Source organism: Tamandua tetradactyla, chromosome 17 (assembly GCF_023851605.1).
Source record: "Tamandua tetradactyla isolate mTamTet1 chromosome 17, mTamTet1.pri, whole genome shotgun sequence".
In the NCBI taxonomy this organism is placed as follows: Eukaryota; Metazoa; Chordata; class Mammalia; order Pilosa; family Myrmecophagidae; genus Tamandua; species Tamandua tetradactyla.
In genome coordinates, this window is record NC_135343.1 from 20,909,410 (window position 1) to 20,933,370 (window position 23,961).

The window sequence follows — 23,961 nt, forward strand, 5'->3', positions numbered from 1 at the left end:
GGTATTAGCAAATTCCTTTGAGGGACTGGAGAAAACATATGGAACTATTAAACTTTCCTACTGGGGAAACTCCTGATACTATCTCAAACATTAGGGACTCCGAAGTTTGTAGGCAAAGCCTTTGATCTTGAGGCTAGCTCTTATGACACTTATTTCTGTAGTGGAGAAACTAAGCCAACCTATAGTTATGTTTAAGTGTTACCTCCAGAAAACCTCTTTTGTTGCTCAGATGTGTCCTCTCTCTCTCTAAGCCCAACTCTGCAAGGAAAATCATTACCCCATGTGGGACAGGATATCCAGGGGTGAAAGTGTCCCTGGCAACATGGGACATGACAACCCAGAATGAGACTGGCCATGGCACTGTGGGATTGACAATACCTTCTGGACCAAAAGGGGGAAAAGAAATGTAACAAAATAAGGTTTCAGTAGCTAAGAGAGTTCGAATAGAGCTGAGAGGCTATTCTGGAGGCTACTGTTATGCAAGCTTTAGTTAAATATTGCTAATTACCACAGTTTGCCAACCCCCAACCAACAACATTCCAGTTAACCCTAAAGAACACCTAGGGCTCTATCTGAGATTATTCAAAAGTTTCACACACATGGGCGGGCCGCGGTGGCTCAGCGGGCAAAGTGCTTGCCTGCTATGCCGGAGGACCTCGGTTCGATTCCCGGCCCCAGCCCATGTAACAAAAACGGAGAAACAGAATACAATAAAACAAGAAAATGTTTAAAGATGTTTCCCTTTCTTCCTTCTTTCCTTCCTTCTATCCTTCCTTCCTTCTCTCTGTCTTTCCTTTAAAAAAAAAAAAAAAAAAAGTTTCACACACTAAGATTACTTTCCAGAAACATGCAACCTCCAGATGGTTCCTAAACCAGATAAGTCCTGAAACCCAGAGGGTTTCTACAAGAACATTAACTAGTTCCATCCCCCATCCCATGCTGTTGACACCTCTTTCCAACATTAAAAAGTTAGAATAGGCATAGCCCAACTACCCCTAAAAACTGGGAGAAGGATCAAAGGAGAAAGAGGAGTTATTACAGAGAAGATAGGATTTAACAAATGAGTATGACTGCTGAATCATTACATTGATATTTCTTTTAGTCTTCAGTGTCTTGGAGCAGCTAGAAGGAACAACCTGAAATTGTGGAACTGTAACCTATACCAAACTCTGAAATCTTGTTCTGTAACTATTTGTTCGTTGCAATGTACTTTGAAATTTATTGCTTTTTTTGTATATATGTTATATTTCACAATAAAAAATGCTAAAAAAAAGAGCATATCTAAGGTACCAGATAGGGATGACCTGCTAAGGAGTTGATGTGCTGCTATTTAACATATACTTGATGCAACAGCCATTATATGAAGTAATATCCCTAAAAGGCAAAAACATGGGTCAGAGTGGATTGGATTTATCTACCACCACTACCAGTGACATATTTGGGGATTTTGTTCTCTGTTACATTAGCAGTCCTGTTTTCCAAGGTGAGAATGCTTCTGCTAAGGGATACAGTCAAGTTCTATTAAACCTAAAAAAAAAGAATATGACAAATTTGATAACATAGATGAAATGGACAAATTCCTAGAACTATACAAACTACATATATTGACTCAAGAAGAAATAGAAGCTTTCAACAGACTGATGACAAGTAAAGAGGTAGAATCAGTAATGCAAAACCTTCCAATAAAGAAAAGCCCAGTACCAGATGCCTTCACCGGTGAATTTTACCGAACGTTACAAGAACAATTAACACCAATCTTGTTCAAACTCTTCCTAAATATTGAAGAGAAGAGAATACCCCCTAACTCATAATATGAGCCCAACATCACCCAATACCAAAGCCAGATAAAGAAACCACAAAACCAAAAATTATAGACTAGTAACTCTTATGAATATAGATGCAGAAATCTTCAACAAAAAAACTAACAGACTGAATCCAACAGTGAATTAAAAGTGGGATTTTGACAATATAAGAAAATCAATTAATATACTACATTAATAAAATAAGTAAAAAAAATTATGTGGAAGGGCAAGGGGCCCTGAATGGCCAGAACCATTCTGGAAAAGAACAAAATTGGAGGACTAGCACGTCCCAATTTTAAAACTTATTAGAAAGTTACAGTAATCAAAACAGCATGGAACTTGCACAAGGACAGATATATAGACAATGGGATCCAATAATTATATCCAATTGATTCTTTAAAAATTTTTATTGTATAATATATATGCAAAGCAAAGAAAGAAAAAGGCAGTTGTTTTCAAAGCACTCTTCAACAAATAGTTACAGGAAAGATCCCAGAGTTTGTCTTGGGCTACCATACCATTACTTAGATTTTTCCCTCTAGCTGCTCCAGAACAGCCAATTGATTTTTTTTAAATGAATGAACATGGGTTCCAATAAAGCTTTATTTATAAACACTGAAATTTGAATTTCATAATTTTCATGTGCCATGAACTCTTTTGATTTTTTTTCAGCCATTAAAAAAGGTAAAAAACATTCTTAGTTTAAGGCCACACAAAAGCAGACAGCAAGCTGAATTTTGCAAGCAGATCATAATTTGCTGACCCCTGCTCTAAAGAGCTCAGCCAATTGATTTTTGAGAAGGGTACAGGTCTACTCAATAGGGAAAGCATTCTCACCTTGGAAAACAGGACTGCTAATGTAACAGAGAACAAAATCCCCAAATATGTCACTGGTAGTGGTGGTAGATAAATCCAGTCCACTCTGACCCATGTTTTTGCCTTTTAAGGAAATTACTTCATATAATGGCTGTTGCTTCAAGTATATGTTAAATAGCACATCTTCAACAAATGATGCTGGGAATACTGGATCTCGATCTGCAAAAGAATGAATCTGGACCCATTTCTCTCACCATATACAAAAATTAACTGGAAGTGAATCAAAGACCTAAGTATAAGAACAAAGACTTCTAGAAAAAAACATAGGGAAGCATCTTCAGGATTCCTTAGATTTTACACCCAAAGCAAAAGCAACAAAAGAAAAAAATAGATAAATCGACCTTATCAAAATGAAAAACTTTTATGCATCAAAGGACTTTATTATGAAAGTGAAAAGTTAACCTACCCAATGGGAGAAAATATTTGGAAACCACGTATTCAATAAGGCTTTAATATCCAGAATATATAAAGAAATCCTACAACTCAACAACAGAAAGACAAACCCAATAAAAACATGCAAAATCCTGGTACAACTAGATCTTAGGGGAAAGCTGACAGATTTTAAACTACAAAAAAACAGTTTGGATACATAGTGTATTGCCTCAAGAGGCATCCTCTGATCCTGTAATTTATAACTTCAGTTTAACATTAAAATGTAGATAAAATTATAAGAAATAAATGGAAGACTCAATTTGCAAGTCTAATATATGAAAAATATTTCATTTGCACATTGCTCAAATTTGAATGAATTTGATTTCAGATGTTCAGTGCTGAACAGCATTGGCTTAAGCTTTGTGCCTTGAGGGATATTGTCAAAGATGTCTATAAAATTCATGTTATGAGACATTTGTTAAATAGAAATGGCAGATATAAAAAAATTTAATATTGTAAGGTCTCACTACTCTGGACTAACTATAATGTGCAAACTCTGAGAATTGAATCAGAGAGCATAGGTTATCAGATGATAGAATATGGGCAAAGATTGGTCAATAGATGATTAAGGAGTACAGAATGTTCAGTAAGGCTTATTGTAAAGGCTCCTAGATTGTAAGCTCTTATAGCAGTCACATCTATTCCTGAGTTTTAACTGTTATATCTAAATTCTGAGATGCTGTGCTGTTTGTGATTAACCTGGTCATTCCCTGGAACTTTGGGTATCTGTGTGATACTCAGAGTCTCAGAGTTAGAGTTCTGCAGCTCTGAAATTACCCCAGACAGCAACTGTTAAAGAAGCTGAAGAAGAGATCAGACTTCAATTAGAGATATGAATAGAGCTGATCTGGTTAGGATTAAGGTAAATTAGAATATAGGGTAAAGGATGATACTGACTGTATTTTAAAACTTCAGTTTCTGTTTAAGACCAAGGGAAGAGATTATTTGGTACAAAATTTCTATTTTCTGTAGCACACTACGATTTAACCTGTATGTGGCCAGTTTATTCAAGTAACACGATTACATGTTGTATATATGTTGCTAGAATAATTTTTTTTAAGAACCATAACACTGGCCAACATTAATATAAATATAAACCCAATTGTAATAATATTCCTTTATAAATTGTAACAAAGGTACCATTTTAATGCAAAATGTTGATAATAATGGGGGGGATATGGGCACTCTATTCTCTGTAAACCTATAATTTCTCTTATAAAAATTAATATGTAAAAAGTACTTAAACAGTACAGATATTTAATGAATACTATATAAATATTCGCAGCTATTATCATCTTTGCCCATACAAATGTTACTGATCCTCTGAGGTCCAGTTGAAGTTTCAGATCCAATGTGTAGTCTCCACTAACCCAAGAGGATTTATCTGAGATCTTATTTTTGTATACCACAAACTCTCACAGTAAATATCTAGTGGCTTGTATTGTTCATTTTTTATCTCACATCTTTTCTCCCCACTGACATTATAAGCTATTTGGTATGTGGTTCTTATCATATTTCTTTTGTATTCCCAGTAAAGATATATGAAGACTCCATAATCTCCCCCTCAGAGTTCACTCTGTGAATTCCCTTTTTCTTTCAGGGGACACAGTGAAAGAATAGTTTCAAACCCATTATCCAATGGTGGCTCAGAAACACTTTATAGACAGCTGGATGAGCTGTGGTTTGTGAAAGAAGTGGCAGGAGTAGAAAAAGGAGACTGCAAAAAAGTATTTCTCAGAGCTACAAAATCTCCTTCCTGATGTTAATGAGTTGCTAGTAAAGAACTTGGGTTATTTTGAAATTATTTTTTGTTGCTGCTCTGTATTCTTTTGATTATTTTAAGCCAGGCCCACATTAGTCACAGATTTGTAACATGACACTAATGCATATTGAATTATACCTATACAAAGTAAAAGTACTATACAAGTGCAATGTACCACTGATATTAATTTTTAGAACCTAACAATATGAAAGGGGCCCTCTGAGATGTTCTCTTATTTCACATCTACATCATCGTTTTAGGGTCATTCAAAATCATTGTCTCTTGTTCTGTCCTTGAAGGTGAACTTATTTATTGCCTTATCCAAATCCTGCCATGGTCTGTAATCAAAGCAGAAAGAGTGAAAGAGACATGAATGTAAGAAGAATAATTGAATATGGGTCACTGGACTTTGGATATAAATGGGACATGGTGCCCAGGGTGGTGGGGCAGAGGGCTTCCCCTGTGAACATGTTAGGGACCTCAGAGGGAAGGAAGCAGGCAGTTGTAATGTGAAGAGAATGGGTTGGGTTATCTTAGTTCGATGCCCCTCAAACTTTACTGTGCATGTAAATCATCTGGAGATCTTGTGAAAATGCAAATTCTAAGACCATAGGTCTTGGGTAGGGCTTGAGATTCTGCATTTCTAACCAGCTTCCAGAGGATGCTGAAGATGTTGGTCCATGGGCCATCCTTAGAATAGCAAGGCCTAGGAAACAATATGAAATAGACAGGAACTGTGAGCTTAGTAACCTGATGAGTTATTCCCAAGTCAGAAAGGTGTTATTTTTAAGTATTCAGGGAATAAGCATAGGTAGTGCTACTTCAGAAACAAAAGGTGAAGTCCCAAGAATAGGGTAAAAAATAAGAGGAGAGAGTAGAGTCCATTGATTACTCTTTTTACTTGGAGAATATCCTTCCAAACTAATTTCAGTCAAAATCTTAGAATTCCTGTACTCTTTTAATCAGGACAGTCATTCCCCTCCAGGCTCAGAGTATTCCATTGATGCAGTGAGCTGTTTCATCAGTTGGAAATTGATGAACATTGTCAGGGCCCATTTGGTTAATTTTAAATGGAATTGGTTGGTGGCTTGTCATTTGAACCTTTGATCAGGCTATAATCCCCACACAGATCCTCCTACCCTTGGAATTTTTAGGCCAAGAAGAATATCACCAGTAAGTGAGAAACTTGGTAAATCATGAGAAAGAGCTCACCTGAAGTTAGAACTGAGATTAGAAAGAGGATGAATGGCAGAAAGTGAAACGGGAGTTTACTCACAGTGTTATGGATTCATTATTCATCCCTTGGAAAGCATTTCCTGGTATGGTAGTTATGTGTAAGTTATCACAAATTTCCCTTGAGGAAAGAAATGAGAAATATTTACTTTCCAAATTTTAGCAACAAATAGGAAAATGTTATGCATTGCAATCAGTCTGGTACTTACAGAATGAAATTAAATTCAGAGGAGAAGATCTTCGTAACATCTGGAAGCTTTTGGATGCCTGTGTTACAGATGCTTCTGTGATTTGGGGTAGAGTGGAGATGTGGACAGAGAGTAAGTAAAAATAACTGGCATTAAAGCATAAAGGTTGATAGGAATAGAAAGACACTTTGCAAATATTGTTTTCACATTAAACTAAAATTACTGAGTTTGGATTGATCATTAACTCTGCTAGCGGATGAAAATTGTCACAATTTAAAAGCCCCTAATACTATGTGAGAAGTGGCTCTAATGTTTCCTATATAGAGATCTGGGGTTGAGGTCTATACTTCTAGTCTTTTTCATTTATATTTATGTAGCCAGTATTTTCCTATTCTGCTAATTCTGTTTTCTTATTACATTGTATTCTATTTCCTTTTGTTAGTTTATTCCACGTGCTTAATAGTTCCAGAAAGCACCCCTCTACTTCAGAACAGTTTTTAAATCAAACACTTCAGGAAGATTTATCTCCATGTGAGAAATGCATACCCCTCATTATTAAAATACCTCCTTTAGCCACGTTGCAATTCAAGAAGTTCTTTTTTGTGTTCCACTGAAATCATTCAACATTCTTTTAGTGTTTAGAGCCATTCAAGACTCCTCTTCCTTTCCTTCTACCTTTCATTTAACTACCAAAGAGGAGAAAGGACACATTAATAGATTACATTGAAGGATATTTTATTTCCTTTGAATGAGGCTCCTTTGAATTTTACAAACCAAGTTTTAAATTCACCAGTCAACTGATAGGAATTAACTGGCACACTGATGGCAATGAAATGAAGCCAGGCTTCTCTTTTGACTCTCTCTGTTCTCCTTTTTACTTTTTGCCCCAGATCACATGGACTCCCTGCCTTGCAGTGTGGCCAGTTTACAGGGGTTTGAGGAATATCGCTTTTTTTTTTTTTTTTTTTTTTTTGCTAAAAATGCTATTTAATAAAGATAAGTGCTTTGGTTTTAATTTTGTCCCTCCAAAAGATGTATTCAAGTCCTAATCTCTCATATGAATGAATGTATGAATGTGACCTTATATGGAAACAGGATTTTTGCAGAGTAATTAGTTAAGATGAGATCATTTTGGATTAGGGTATGTCTTAATCCAGAATAGCTGGTAGTCATATGAGAAGACAGAAACAGAGACACACAGAAACAAAGGGAAGGTGGCCATGTGAAGGTAGAGTAAGAGATTAGAGCTTTATTGCTACAAGCCAAGGGATGCCTTCTAGAAGTTGGAAGAGGTAAGGAAGTTTCCTCCCCTAGAGACTTCTTAGGGAGCATGGCCTTGCTATACCTTGATTTTAGACTTCTAGTGTCCAGACGGTAAGAGTATAAATTTTGGTGTTTAAGCCACCCAGTTTGTGGTATTCTGGTATGGCAGCTCTAAGAAAACAGTACAATACTAATGCTTAGATACTGTCTTAGTTTGCCAGAGCTGCAATGACAAATATGACTAGTTGACTTAAACAACAAGCATTTATTGGCTCATAAGTTTTGAGGGCTAGAAGTAAAAAATCAAGGTGTCAACAAGACCATGCTTTCTCCTGGAATTGATAATGTTCTGGCAATGGCAGTCCTTTGCCCCATGGCAATGTTCTTAGTCTCCTCCTGCAACTTTCTTTGCCTTATGGCTTTTCTATCTTCTGGCATCTCTCACTGCTTTCCTCCCTTTATAAGTCTTCCAGTTATGCAGACTAAAACTCACACTGATTCAATTTGGCCATCCTTAACTAATAACAACATCTTCAAAAGGTCCTATTCACACCCACATGGACATGGATTAAGATTAAGAACATGTCTTTTGTGGGACACATGATTCAATCTCTAATAGATACTAATGTGCTACAGTGGTCAAATGTGGTTCTTAGGACTTGTGGTTTTCCTAAGCGGTTGATGCTATAGTGGCTCCAAAGTAGATATCGATACTGTAGATGCCCTGAAACTTTGGAAAAACATAACTCCCAGGGTTGGAATTTTCTGGTGTGGGAGATGTCAAAGAAACTGTACAGGTTCCTACTGCTGTTCCTGAAGGAGGCCCTGGATTGAGACTGCACAGATGGTGTAGAACGCTAGAGAGAAGATGTCCCCCTTCCTCTCTTTTTTTCTTTTGTGTAATGGTGGCATGGGACTTTAATCCTTTGGCAATTTTATGATATTTAATTTATCAGGAGAGATATTTAATTTATCAGAGAGAGAGGGCATTCATATTGGGGCATTTTAATTTTTGTGTGAATAAGGGATTATTAGATATGTGAGAGGATTCATAGAGATAAATTTATAGATTTCATCAAATTTCAGGACTTTTTCTATTGTTGGCAATGAACATGTTGGACTACAGTGGGACTCAAATTACAAGGCTGATCAGTAGACTTAATAAGCTTCAGTGGGAAAGTTTATGTGGCACATAGGCTACCTGAAGTCAATACCTAAAAAGTTCTTACTTAATTAATGAACAAATGAAGTAAAGGATATTGGTAATTCTCAACTAGTGATAGAGGTCAAATCAGAATTGCCTCCCCTGCTTTCACCTGCTCTGTGCCTGTGTGACCACCCTGCTTTAGAGATTCTGATTTATCACCCCTTTTAAAGTGTTGTGATTCCTCATTCACACCTCCAACTTTGAAAATCACTGCAAAGGAGTAATGTTCTTCTCAGGTGCTTAGGTCAGAGAAAATGTTACAGCCAGTTACACAAATGTGCACAGATCTAGTACAGGAGCTCATACATAATAGGTCCTCAAGAAATGCTGATTAAATTTAAATCAGAAGTCTGAAGAGGTATATGCAAATAACACAAAGTGTATGGTTAAAAATCGTTCTCAACTTTTAAATTATTTTGATTTTCATCAAATGCCCCTCTCCCCAATTGCTGAAAAAGGAAAATTCCTCACAAGTATTTTAACCGGGGAAGATTTGTAAATGCTCCAGGCTCGATGTATACCAGGTTTTTGGTGTTCTGGATCAGTCTGTAAAGAGAGAGGGGAAAGCAAGCAGCATTTCATAGATGTGTAGATGCTGGTTGAAAAGGACATCAACAAAAAAACAAGTGATTTTCAAATGCCTGGCCAGAGAGGAGCTCCTTAGACCCCTGGGAAGGGAGCAGGATGGTGAAAGCCAATTGGCGATATCCAAGAAGCTCTGCTCTCAAACTCCTGCTGAGGCAGGTGTGAGGGTGAGAATCTCCTTACAGCCCCAAAGCAGCACCAACAGGCAACTCCAGGACATGAAGAAACCACGCCATATAGTTTCTGCCTCACCATGGAGCCTGCACACTGGGAGTGATGGGAGAGTCTGCTCCTGGGAGAGATGAGCACATTAGCTACTCTCCCTTGTGGACCCACTGGTCCTCTTCATATTGGTTTGGAAGCCACACTGACCAGTTACCCAGAGGGGCACCTAGTTGTGGAGTCCAGAGCAGAGTCCAGAGGCTTGATTTTTGTATGTTTATGCCCAGTCCATAGCAAATTTGCTATGTGATGAAGAGCATCCTTTGAACTTCCTTAAGCCAAGGGTTCTCTTCTGTAAAACTAGTATAAATTATGGACTCTTCCTACCTCACATGTTGGTAGGTAGTAAAAGCTTAAAGAGATAATATATGAAGGAGGCTCTGCAAATTGTAACAGTGTAGCCAAGTAGCGCTGTTACTCCTACCCAGATTCTCATCCAGTCCTGCAATTACTGTGACCTTTTGAGAAGTTTCAGGGTACTGTTTACTTTGAATTCAATTAAAGGACAGTAAATACCTTTGGCTTTCTTAATCAACATGCTTCAACCTAAGGAAATGATAATTACTCCTTTTCTATAGAGAAAATACAGTATATTGGCTAAGGGCATGGAATCTGGAGTCAGTTTAATTATATATCCTGGTTTTACTAATTATTGATTGCATGGCCTTGGATAGATTACATAGAACTCCTTGTGCCTCATTTTCCTCCTAAGATGGTTGTGAAGAGTAAATCTGGGTGTCTGGATCACAGTAAGACCCTATTCATAGTTAAGTGCTGTTATTACTGTTGATGAAACCAGGAAGTTGAATGATTTGTCTACAGTCAGCTGAAAAGTAGCTGAACTTGGAATGTGAATCCAGTTTTTCTAATCCCAAGTCTAGTGCTCCTTTCACCATATTATAGTTATCCACCATTGGTGCCTAATTCCAACTTTTGTTTAAGAACTTTTGATTCTTCAGATGGCTGTGACATTTTGTTGTAATTAGTTTTTCAACTCAAGTAATCATGGACCAAACAGGGCAATATGTGGGCAGAATGGAAAGGACCTTACTTTCTTAACAGTTTTTGGAGGTCTCACTTTAGATCACTCATTCATATATTCCACAAACATTTATTGAGTACCTCTGTGTGAGACTCAGTTCTAGGTGCTGGGGATATTGCTGTTAACAAAATAAAGAAAGCCTACATGGAATTAACATCCTAGTCTCAGTTTTCCTTGGGGAAAATCCATAAACTTTCCCTTGAAGCATTTCTGTTGATAAATGTTGCTTTGAGTCATGGTAAGTTTAGTTTATCTTTAGCTGTCCTGGTGGTTCTCAAGATAAGGTGGGCTCCAGCATCACCTGGCAAGTCTGTTGAAACCACAGATCTCTAGGTCTAAGATAGGATTGACATTTAAAATTGTAATGAACCCCACATGTGATTCTGTTTCACAGCCAAGTCCAGACTGTATCTTTTGCACTTAGTTACTCATTATTTTGGATTTCCCCATAATTTTTTGATGGGTTAGCCTCATCTCCCTGGTTACACTATTATCTCCTAGGGAAGATTTGTATTTTACCTCCTTGGTACTCTGGCAGCACTTGACTTGGTTTGTACATTTGGTGGACACTCACAAACTTATCAATTAATTATTCATTTTAGATAATTACTCATTGGCTCATTCATAGGGAAGATATGGTACAGTGCTAAATGCTCAGGCTTTGAAGAAAGACGGGCTGGGCTTGAGTCTCATCTCTGCCATTGTCTAAGGTACCGCTTTGGTCATGTGACAAAATCTTTCAACCTTTTAAGGTTCCATTCCTTTCCTTGAACAAAAGAGATAATTATTCTACTTTGCAGGGTAGTTGTGAATATTAAATGATACAATTTGGAGGAACTGCAAAGTACACATGCTCAAAAACTTTTGCTACAACCCTCCACTTCCCTTTCCTTTTGAAATTTCTAAGGACATGAAGTTTGAGTCCTCTTCTAAAAGTTCAGAGATCCCTGGGTTAGTAGTCACATGACCTGATTTCTGGTTCCAGCTCCAGCATGCAATTAACCTCATGCTATGTGACATTAGGCAAATCATTTAAGCTCTTCAGGCCAAAGGTTCATCAACTGAAAACTGAAATGAGGCAGTTTTCTCCTATTCTTTATGTGAATTGGGGAAAAATGATAATTCAGAAAGAATTGTTTTGAAGAGTTATTTCTAAAACAACACAATAATAATAAACTCAACACACACATATCCGACACAGAATTTTTACTTGGTAGATGTGCAAGAAGCATTTACTGGATGAATAAATATGCCAAAACAGCCCCCCAATAAACCAATTTATGATCAATAAGCACCTTTCCAAAATTTTCCACTCCCTGAGCATTCAAATCCTCCCTTCCATAAGGTAAGAGCACTTGGCAGGACTCTACAATGCGAATTTTAATTTCCAACCTTGTGTGGTGCTGTTGCAGAGTTTATACAGCTCCCAGGGAGAAGCAGTTGTCACTATGGCAACCTTCAGACCACTGCAGTGAGAGAAATTAGTGCCTGCCCAGACCCAGTAATTGCTGAAGTCTTTTCCTCTTGGATTCCTAGCAGTGGATGCTCGAATACAAATACCAAGTGGGCTCCAGCCAGCGAGGGTAATAGTGTACAGCAATAAACTATCTGTTAGCTGATGCTTACATTTCAGACAAATTGAGGAGGCTGTCAAAGGCATTAGCTTCTATCCTTTCCAGGGAATCACTCTGAGAGATTTCACTAGGGGAGGAAAAAAAAAAGAAACATGAAAGAAATGATTGTGTCTGCATGATGGTGAGCTGTGGGTATGACCCAACAACCGGGGCTCCAGTGCATCCTTCTGAAAAAGAACAGGGCTGCCATAAGTTGTCCTCATCATAAAGTGCTAACATCTCCCTTTAGGGGTACTGATGGGCCTCTATAACCCAGGTGCAGTTAAAATGCAAGCTTCAGTAACCCCTATTTATGTGGTGGTTTGTTTCTTATCTCTCTACGACACAGAGTCACAGATTGTTAGAAGTGGATAGGCCCTTTGAGAAAATCTAGTCAGATTCCCTTGGTTTACAGCTCTGGATATTAAGGTCCTGACAAGATAGGCAGTGTTTCTAGGAAGATTCGGGACTAGGATTGGGGACTCTGGGCTCCCAGTTTCATCATTCTCATTTAATGTGGGTTGAATTTGAGGTTTCATAACCCTTAACCCTTGGTTTTCTAAAATCCTGTTCCGAGGCACTCTGAGGATGTACGTAGCCTCCTTCTTGAGTTGGCTGTTTCCTTGACTGTTTTGCTCATTCTGTGAGCAAACTGAGGACAGGAGTACATCCCAGTCACTGCTGAATCTCTGGTGCCTTTGTATTTCCTGGCACATTGTAGGGGTATGAATGAGTGGACTGACTAAAGAATGAATTGAATTTTTAAAAAGGACAAAAGTAAAGGAATCAGCTTTGCTATATACCACCCTCAAATATGTATGTATATCAGTGTTACTTTAAGTCCCAACATAAACTATTTGCTTCCAGCTGAGAAAAACAGTCTCAAATTCACAAATGTTCTTGTTTCTAAGGCCAACATTCATTCTAACTTGGTAAGAGCATCTGCCAAGAGAAAGGCAGAGCCTAAGTCAGTGAGGTCTTTTAGGAACAAGGATGTAATAGATTGTTTCTAGGCTGATTCGTCTTGTTGCCTAATGGTTTGCTTATGTAACTATATGTCTGCTTTTCTCACTAGGAGGTCTTAATGCATTAAAAGTTAGTAAAATTCAACATTTAAATTTGAAAGCACAAGAGCAAAGTCTAGGCCCAATCAATTTACTTGACCAACTTGCAGTGTATTTTCTGTAATATGCACTAATTCTAGAGGAATTACTTTTAATATCCTCATTGCTTGCTAGGACCCCAAAGAGCAGTCAAAGATACCCCAAGGAGCTAAGATTGTCTGTGTAGCATCTTCTTTAGAGATGAAAATTTGCTCCCAGTGGATTGTTACGATCAGAGATGCTTTCTGAGAAGCAATGGGCTTTGAGGTCCTTTGACTCAGGCTAACATGAAGGAGGATGTCCTTCCCATTATACGGAACTCCTGAGAAAGCTCACTCTCTCTGTGTATAGCATTTTGGGCCCTGGAAGATAGACCCAGGGACAAAGGTTTGAAGTTTCATTTGAACAAACATGAAAACACACTCTATTATCAGGCTACTTTACACTGTGATAAATGGCTTTCATCAATAGAGCTATAAATAATATGTTTTGGTCATACACGTATTATATTTTAGATACAAAGATTACCTTCTGATGCATAAGAAACTTCCCACACATTTTCTTCTATGTGGGTGTTAGCTAAAAATGTGACATGGGGGAATAGCTGCTCCAGCAGAAGCAGAATTTTTATGATTGGAATCTATCTTCTTTTTCACTTGAGACATTTATCATCACTTATCAAAATGCATTCAGTTTTTTGAGGCAAGGTTAATTCCTGGATTTTAATGATTCTTGAAAATTATACCCATTCTTAAAAGGTTCTTGGATGTTATTTGTATTGATACAGACAAAAATACTGAGGCTTCCTAAAGACAATTTCTCTCCTAGAAAATTTATTCTCTTTTGGCTTTTCTTTCTTTTAGAAAAAAAATCCAATTATGAATGTCTTCTGATATACAGTATCTTACTTACATTTTTATGACCTCATTAAGTCCTCTGAAAGCTTGTGATGGGATTACTTTGATAGGGAGGTAGGTGAGTGATCTAGAAAAGAAAAAAGGAAAGTCAAGAGTTTAAGATTTAAGATTGGGTGCATTTTCAGTTTATGAATAAAGCGAGTATGTGTGTGCAAATGTGTAGAGTCCACAGTGTTTTCAACAATGGGATGCAGGCTCAGAAATCTGGTTTATATCAATTAAGACATGGGCCATGATTCATTCTTGATCTTTATTAATGAGTGTGAAATTTTGTGATTAAGGTCATGAACTTTGGGATCAGATACACCTGAGTTCAAATCCCAACTCTTCTACTATCTTGTTGTGTGACCCTGAGCATGTTAATTAAACACTAAGCTTCAGTTTCTTCATCATGAAATTGAAATCTCTATTTCACAGGGTTGTTGTGGTGATTAATCAAGATGACCATATAAAGCACAGGGCTCAGCACCAAACAAATAATTAATAAACAGTTCTAGAATGGTCTCATAGGCTTGCTTGGGAGCTAAGCTATTTGGGTAAAAGTAGAGAAATGAATGATGAAAATACAACTGGAAACCAGGCAGCAGAAGGAGGGAAGATTCACTAGGAATATGCTCTTCTTTTAATCTATCCCACCTTCCCCAAGGAGCCTATTTCAATATTATCTCAACCAGACTACTTTGCTCTTACAGTTACCTCCTAAGGGCATCTTTGCCATTTGTGGGGGCTATCTCTGAGAACATTTCCTGTAGACCCTCCTTTTCATCCAAAGGAACAATCTAGGTATTCTTGAAATCGAGTTACAAGTGATGCAGTAAATAAAAGTTGAGAAAGGAATGATTAGTCAGCAATAGCCAAACCAGTACAAGATGATGTATGAGTCCTAAGGGGAACCAGGGTTAAGGTAACTCAGGAGAAACTGTATGCAAGGCAGAGATGCATATTCAACTAGTATTTATTGAGCATCTACAGTGGTCCACATTTTGGTCTGAGGATCGGCAGAGAGGGGGTATTGGACCAGGGTGTTTCTGGTGGGAAGTGAATATCAGGGATATGGGAAGAGAGGTCAGAGAGGCTGCCTTGCTTTTCACAAATATCTGCAGCAGGGATTGCCTCAGTTACTGGGAAAGAACACGTTCTCTGAGACAAGAGGATTTGAACCCGTGAAATGTTCTGCTGTTCCAGAATGGACTTACTTCTGGTGTAAGGTGTGGTGGGAGTTATGCACACCCACCTATATCCTCATTTTACCTATTTAACAATGGTGGGAGATGGGTATTTCCCTTTTATAGATGAAAAATCAGGTCACAAATAGATTCAATAACCTAAAAAAGTAACACAACCTGGTCAAGCAAATGTTCCATTTACCATGCCATCCTGGCCAAAGCATGTGATTCCTAACCTACTCTCTCTTGATTAGCAAGACAGAAGGGCAGACATTGGAACCCTGCTTCTCTTGACAGGAGGCTTGTCGCAATCTATTGCTCCTACAATCAGTTGGCCATTGGTTCCTCCTTAAGAGCTGACTTAGAGAAGGTGTTTCAGCAAAATGCTTTGGTGTACAGTTTCTTAGAGATGATCTTAACCTAGAGGAAGTAATCCAAAAGTAATCCTGACTATTCCTGAAAACAGTCCCACCAAGCGTGTCTTTCAGTGCCCAAGCTTATTTAACAGGGGATCTGAGGAGAATAGGGACAGTAGGGGGTTGAAATCTTGTGATCGCATGTTTGCTTCCTATATTTTTTCTGGAATCATGTCCGCTTGGCTTACTGATTAAAAACAAAGTTTTAGTGCTCTTTGCACTACCAAACCAATAAATTTCCAGAAAAGAAAGCTGAATTCTACTGCATCCCATGCAACATCAATAAAGCTGACAGTTAAATTTTGATTCCAGAATCTTTATTGCTGAGGAAAATGCAGTGTAGAACATATTTTGGAGAGTGTTTACATAAAAGCTTCATCCGAACCCTTCAGAGCTGTTTATTCATGTAAATGGAGCCCAGAAGTTAGAACCTCTCAGCAGGCATCTTCCTCTTCGAAATGGGAGCACAGTGGCTCCCAGGAGAGCAGTTTGGCTCCGGTTTGACCAGGGAGGCTGCCTGAGCTGTTGGATGATGTAGGGATGAGGGATGGGGTGCAAAGGTCGGACAGAAGAGAGGGAAGCTGTAGATCACACACTGACAGTCCCCCGTGACTACAGAGCAGCCCTGATGCAAGATGAAATTTTTCAGAGTTGATGTTGATGCTGCAGAGCAGGGAAGGCAGCAGTGATGAGGGTAAAAATAGAGCCTCTACTATAAAAAAGCCACTGAGCAAACAGCAGGAGACTGTAGACGTGGCTGGGGTGAGAAAAGGGCCTGGGGGGCAGAGGATGGGGAGAGAGGCGTGTTACGGGAGGTGAACCTTGCTTTTCACAACAGATGTGCTCCCAAAAAGCAATGTGGAAATTGTGGTTCTGTGAACCCACAACCGTTTTTCTCTATTGGCATATTTTTAATTTCAGAGATGTCATGTCTCCATTTCTCCTACATCTTCAAATATCAGCAGTTACTAAGCATTCATGTATCTGTCTCTTGTACTTTAATCTTGACTGCTCACATGGCCTGTGATCTGTTAATAACCATTTCAGTGTACTGAGGGTGCTCCCTCTTTGATGGATGCTTGTATGATTCCTTCCATGAAGCAGAAACTTTTAACAATGGGAGTGATTATCTCAATTACCCCACAGTTTTACTCCTGTACATTCCAGAGAAATTTTCATATTGGTAATTCAGGGAATATGTGGAAGGGTTTTTTTCATATCATTTTTTTTGTGATATCAGAGAGTGGGAGCCAACCTGCATGTCCACCGCTGGGTGAATGAACAGGTAACATGTGGATGCCCACCCTGTCCACCATTAAAGCAACAGTCTGAAGGCACATGTAGAAGCACAGCTGGATGTCAGAATCACAGGGCTGAGAAACAACTAAGAAATCAGTGAGATATATATTTGCAGGATCAAAATACATGCACATATTATTAGACCGTTTAAAAGAAAACATATAAACTAAGTCACACATTAGAATGGGTGCCTGTGGTGGGCTGAGAGGAATGGAAGTAGGAAAAAGGGATAAAATAAATAAATAACTAAAATCAGAGAGGGGCTTTGAATGGACAAAATGCTAATGTTAGTTGAATAAAGAAATTGATCAACCTAACGCTCTGAGCCTGAGAGACAAATGGAAAAGAACAAATTTTTATTTTGATGTACAGACTTCCTTCCTTCTCTCTCTCTCTCTCTCTCTCTCTTTTTAAGTTAGGCATGTATGTACTGCACACATTCTGTGAATTTTAGGAACTCTTGTAGGAAGGTCTCATCAGATCATTTACTATTATGCAGAAGCCAAGGAAAGGAGAACTGGAAGAATGGAGGCCAAAGGCAAGGACTTTTCGGTGGCTGTCCAGCGTCAAAAGGGGAAGGACCATAGTGTATAAAGCAAAGAAAAATGAAAGGGCAGCATAGATCTTTCTGTCTCAGCATGCAAGGGTAGTACTCCCAAACTACACATGGACTATAAAGGACCAGGGTTGCTGGACAAACAAGAGGTTGAACTTGCAGGGCATAAAATTCTCTCTGCTTCTTGAAAAATACCTGAGATGGCTAAAGTAGAATATGACTGAGGAACTATGCCACTGACTACATTTATTACATTTTCTATTTTTTAAACTTTTTTTTGTTGTTAAATATAACATACATACAAAGAAAAGAAAAAAAGTAATTATTTTCAAAGTACACATCAAAACAAGTAGATACAGAACAGATTTCAAAGTTTGCTATGGGTTACCATTCCACTAGTTCAGATTTTTCCTTCTAGCTGCTCCAAAACATTGAAGCCTAAAAGAAATATTTTTTCTTTTTTTGTGAAAAATAACACATATACAAAAAAAAGCAATAAACTTCAAAGCGCAGTAGAACAATTAGTTGTACAAGAGATTTCAGAGTTTGGTAAGGGTTACAATTCTACCATTTTAGGTTTTTACTTTTAGCTGCTCTAAGATACTGGAGACTAAAAGAAATATCAATATAATGACTCAGCAACCATACTTGCTTGTTGAACCCTACCTTCTCTGTATAACTCCATCACCTTTGATCTTTCTCTTACTCTTTAGGGATATCTGGGCTATGCTCATTCTCACTTTCTCATGATGGAAGGGGCTGTCAATAATGCAGGATAGGGGGATGGAACTAGTTGATGTTCTATTTGTTACATTTTAATAGTCTCTTTTTACATTTTTAATTAGATTTTTTAAAAAATGAAGATGCAACACGTGCAACCCCTACCCAGCCCAAGCACCTGTGCCACAGATGTTGAAACAAACACTTAGATTGGATGACAAAGGTCGACTTATCTTCATCAGCTCTGGAACATTCATCTACTGCAGATTATAGACCCTTCCAGTTCTGGGTTAAAGTTGAAGAAGCAGCAGTCTCTAGCCCTTCAGATTGGAACTAAGTCCTGGGAGCCTGAATATACAAGCAAACAATGGCCAAACCATATATAAAAGTAGAACTCTGATTTATAACCTACAGCAACCAGCCTGGGAATCCAAACCACGACCCTAGCAATTGGCTCAAAGTGGCCAGGATTTATTCATTATTCATTAACTGACAGCTTCCCTAATTTTTGCCACTGCTCCCAACTTAGAACCAACCAAACAAAACCAAATATGCTCCCCTAACAATCACATAGGATGTCCTTCTTCTAATTAGGCTGTTTCCACTTCTGCATGCCTACAGACTCCATTCAGGGCATACTTCCCTTTTTTCCCACTATAAAGCTGTCCAAGTTCCCTGCCTGCCTTGGATTCGTTGCCAACTGCAAGTGATTGGTGGCTAACTCCCTAGCTATAGCAAACTCTGAATAAATAGCCACTGTTTGTCCCATTTTGGTAGTCTTCACTTATTTCCACACACCTAAGCCCTGGAATCCTGTGCTTGGTCATGACTTCATTGAAGCCCTATGTCTCTGCTGACAACTATCTAAACCGGAACCCATGTTTGGAGGGCAAGAGTGTACTTGCATGCCTTAAATCACACTTACTCCCCGCTGTGCCTTATTGGTGCTTGAGTTTTGCCTTGATTCATCATCCTGTAGCCTGTCTTGTCTTCCCAGAGTCCATCCAGGAGCAGATTCCTTTTTTTTTCCAGCCTCCCTTCTTCCCAGTTACCAGATCCCGCCCCCTATACCTCTGCCCGTTAGGGAACTCTACAGACACAGAACATTCCCAGATTCTCTCTGATTAAGATCAGCCTAGTATCTCTCACTGCTGGGTTTTGGCTTTCAAACTGAGCCCCATGGCACATATGGGAACCCTATGCCAGGGATACCCAGAGCAGTTGTGTTAGGGCCTGAGGTGGAAGCTGTCGTAGGCCACCAGAACCCCCTTAGTGACTGATGCACGTATTCCCCCAGTAGCTGGAAGAGTGAGTGGGTGAAGCTCTCTGCTAATTTACAGTCCTGGAATTCCCCAAAGCCCAAGATCACCACCTGACCCAAGATCATGGCCTCTCCCCTGGGCAGTCCATATCTAAGGACTTCTCAGTGCATATTATAAAGCCTCCTTGCCTCGAGGTGACTCTACTCTGAGGGGCCATCACACTTTCACACTTTCAGAGCTCCTTTTTGTCAACTTTTTAATCTTTGTCTTGACTCTATTCCCTTCCCAGCCAACTCCAGTCACCAAGCCCCCAGTGTACTTTGTCACAGTGGGGACGGGGAAATTTACTGATAAGCAAAGAGCATTCAGATATAAACCCTATTACCTTGAAGAAGGTAATGTCACTGTATCATATCCTCCCCAGTGATTTCTAATGTCTCTTGGTGACTCAAGGATAGGGCTTGGTCACTTCTTTTTTTTTTTCACTTGAATTTAATAATATGGATGATCCAATCTGTCCAGCTCACTGTCTTGTTAAAAAACTCGAAAAAAAAAAATGTTAGGTAGAGACCTTCAGAGTCAGGAGGGCTCTGTTTCTCCCTTTAAGGAAATTAAGTATTTGAAAACCCTTGCTTAGAAAACCTTATCAACTCGGGATACACCTACATTACCAAAGGGTTCCTTGTTCTTCAGAAGGATTCACTGCAAGATTCCTTTAAATAGCAATCTCCCGGGTGAATGGAAAATACGGTTCAATTGACACATTCTCTTTCTATATGTATTTTAAGACAGGTATTGCACAAAGCAAATGACAACTGTAGATTCTCCACCTCCTCTTGGTGTTTAAGAGCTTGGCATGCAAGATGGTTCCCAGGGCAGGGCCACCTACAAAGTTCCAGCGCCTGAGCAGAGACAGAGGGAGAGGAAAGCAAGAGGGAGAACTCTAGCCAGAGGCTGTGGTGTCTTTGGTCCTCTTGCAGAAGCTTTTACATTTCCTCCTGCCTTAAACATGGCAGAAGAGAAATAGTTTTATTCATCATCGAAGTTACAAACATCCATCGTCTCTTACAGATGATTAGTTTGTTGCTAGAGCTATACAGTTTGAATTTTAAAACACCAAAAAATCAGAGGGAGGAAGAGAGAGAAAAAGGATACTTTCAAGGCATTTTTGCTTAAGGAATTTGTTGATGTGCGAGGGGGAAGCATTACCTCATTTTAATTCAAAAGAATGTTATTTTTGTATTTATTTTATAAGATGCTTTATTTTTAACAGACTTAAGAAAGTTGTTGTTCTTTTCAAAACCGCTCAGAAATTATAATGAACTTGCTTTCATCTTGGAATTAAATAAAAATGGCTTTCCCCTTTTAAAATGACTTTAAATTTTTGTGCTTTCAAATGCAAAGATCTACTTGGTGACGTTGCAGGGAATGTCTCCATTTAATTGCCTCTTGTTTTCAGCATTTACTTAGAGGGAGCTAAGACTCCAACATGAGCTGAAATACGAAGTCAGTATTTAGAGGGACATCCAGTGTGCTGGTTTGAAAGGATGTACGTCCTTAGAAAAGCCATGTTTTAATCTAAATCCCATTTGATAAAGCCAGAATAATCTCTATTCAATACTGTATGTTTGAAACTGTAATCAGATCATCTCCCCGGAGATGTGATTTAATCAAGAGTGGTTGTTAAGCTGGATTAGGTGATGACATGTCTCCACCATTTGGGTGGGTCTTAATAAGTTTCTGGAGTCCTATAAAAGAGGAAACATTTTGGAGAATGAAGGAGATTCAGAGAGAGCATAGACTGGTACAGCACCACGAAGCAGAGAGTCCACAAGCCAGCAACCTTTGGAAATGAAGAAGGAAAATGCCTCCCAGGGAGCTTCATGAAACCAGAAGCCAGGAGAAGAAGCTAGCAGATGATGCCATGTCCACCATGTGCCGTTCCAGATGAGAGAGAAACCCTGACCGTGTTCACCATATGCCTTTCCAGATGAGAGAGAAACTAACTGTGCTCACCACGTGCCTTCTCACTTGAGAGAGAAACCCTGAACTTCACTGGTCTTCTTGAACCAAGGTATCTTACCCTGGATGCCTTTGATGGGACATTTCTATAGACTTGCTTTAATTGGGACATTTTTCTCGGCCTTAGAACTGTAAACTAGCAACTTATTAAATTCCCCTTTTGAAAAGCCATTCTGTTTCTGGCAACTAGCATTCTAGAACATCCAGTATGTTAAGTTTTACATCAGGAATTTTTGAAATGCGCCTTAAAAATACATCCAGGTGGTTTTAATGATCATTTGACTATTCCTTTAAGCACTTGCTATATTAGGCTCAAGGAATGTCAGAATGAAAGGCCTGCTTACTGATCATTTGGTCCAACCCCTCACTGTACAAATGAAGAATTGTAAATTAGGAAAGGTGAGATGGCTTCTCTCAAACCTCATGAAAATTTAGTGGCAGTTCTGGATTAGAACATAAGTCACCTCATTCCTGGTTCAGTGCTGTGTCCTCCTTCAATCAAAGCACATCTCTATTGTTCATACAAGCTTGCTGATATACCCTTTTATAGGATCCTCGATTTCTTTTGTTGAAGCCTAGCCTCCTGGGTGGATCTGTGGCTGCTTGAAGCCTCCTGGGTGGATCTGTGGCTGCTTGAAGCCTCCTGGATGGATCTGTGGCTGCTTGAAGCCTCCTGGATGGATCTGTGGCTGCTTGAAGCCTCCTGGATGGATCTGTGGCTGCTTGAAGCCTCCTGGATGGATCTGTGGCTGCTTGAGGCCTCCTGGATGGATCTGTGGCTGCTTGAGGCCTCCTGGATGGATCTGTGGCTGCTTGAAGCCTCCTGGGTGGATCTGTGGCTGCTTGAGGGTGCATGCTCAGTCCTCAGCTTCAAGATGCACCTCAAACCCCTGTTCATCCATGAAGCTTTGGAGACTGACAGTGGTTTTTTTCTCTCTTTCATCTTCCTTAGGGCTTCACTCTTTTTATTTTTTTCCTGCACTATTATTTGAGAATTTACCTGTATCGATGTTTCCTTTATTCTACCATTGGATACCTAGTCTCTGGAGGATTCTGCCTATACACTCTCTTGCCTTCAGCCCCTTTATTTCTTCCTCACCTCCACTCCTCTTTGTCCATTCTTTTCTCCACTTTGACTATTCCATAGCCCCCTGATTGGTTTCCCCTATCCCATCCTGGCTTTCCTCTGCCTGCCTAGGTTAATAAATTTTTGGCAATTTTAACTATGTCACTCTTTTGTACAGATATATTCTGTAATTTCCCTAGGCTTATCTAATTATCTACAAACATCTCAGTCTTGCATTTAAGGCCCTCCAAATAAAGGCTCAAACTTCATTTATCATTCATATCACTCACTATTCCCCTCATGTAACCAAAACTGTAGACTCGCACTGTTCAACATGGCAGCTGCTAGCCATATGTGGCTACTGAGCACTTGAAATGTGGCCAGTCTGAATTAAGATGTGTCATCAGTGTAAAATACACACTGACTTTTGATGTCTTGTTTCAACCAAATAATGTAAAGCTTATTAATAATTTTGATAGTGATTATATGTTGAAATGATAATATTTTGCACATATTACATTAATGAAATATATTAAAATTAATTTCATCTTTTAAAAACTTTTTGAATGTCACTACTAGAAAATTTAAAATTATACATATGACCCACATTATATTACTACTGGCCACCACCTCCCTAGACAAATCAGACCATTTGTGTTTCCTGGATTTGCCTTATACTTTTCTGTTTTCATCTACACTATTTCGACCATCTGGCACATCTCCACCCTTTTCTGTTAGTCAAATTCTACCCTTGGTTAAAGGTATCTCAGGTGCCACATTCCTTATGGAATGTGTCTTCATCACCAAATGCATATGCTTTCTCTCTTGAGGCAACATGCCATGGTAGTTTTAAGAGTGCAGATTCGGTAACCAGACTGCCAGAACTCACATCATAGCTTCATCCCTTCAAGGTTAATTCCAGCAACTATAAAATGATGATGATACAAACTATCTCATAGATTTCTGACATTTAAAAAATGTTTACACAACACTAATATAGGGTAAGAGCTCAATAAGCACTTGTTTTAATTTAAAGCTTCTCTCTGTGAAAGATTCAAGCTACCCAGCTTATACCTAACGCCAGTTCTATTTCCTTGGTAAGGGTTAGGGTAGATTCAGTACTTTGGAATTGACTCTTCTTATCATGGGTCACCTTGAAGTCTAAGAAAATGTCTCTGACTTGTCCCTGGAGCTTGACTCTGCTCTGAT

The 23,961-nt window shown here is 38.9% G+C and overlaps 1 protein-coding gene across 1 annotated transcript in view; it reads right to left on the bottom strand.

Annotated features, from left to right (window-relative positions):
- Positions 1–22,541, bottom strand: part of LHCGR (luteinizing hormone/choriogonadotropin receptor) — a 69,659-nt gene extending 47,118 nt beyond the window's left edge. The window contains exons 1-6 of the mRNA XM_077134727.1: positions 22,267–22,541; positions 14,241–14,312; positions 12,239–12,313; positions 9,235–9,309; positions 6,315–6,389; positions 6,149–6,226 (exon numbers count right to left, since the gene is read on the bottom strand). Coding sequence (XP_076990842.1) covers positions 6,149–6,226; positions 6,315–6,389; positions 9,235–9,309; positions 12,239–12,313; positions 14,241–14,312; positions 22,267–22,541 — 650 coding nt within the window. The remainder of the gene's footprint in view (positions 1–6,148; positions 6,227–6,314; positions 6,390–9,234; positions 9,310–12,238; positions 12,314–14,240; positions 14,313–22,266) is intronic.
- Positions 22,542–23,961: the final 1,420 nt, after the last annotated feature.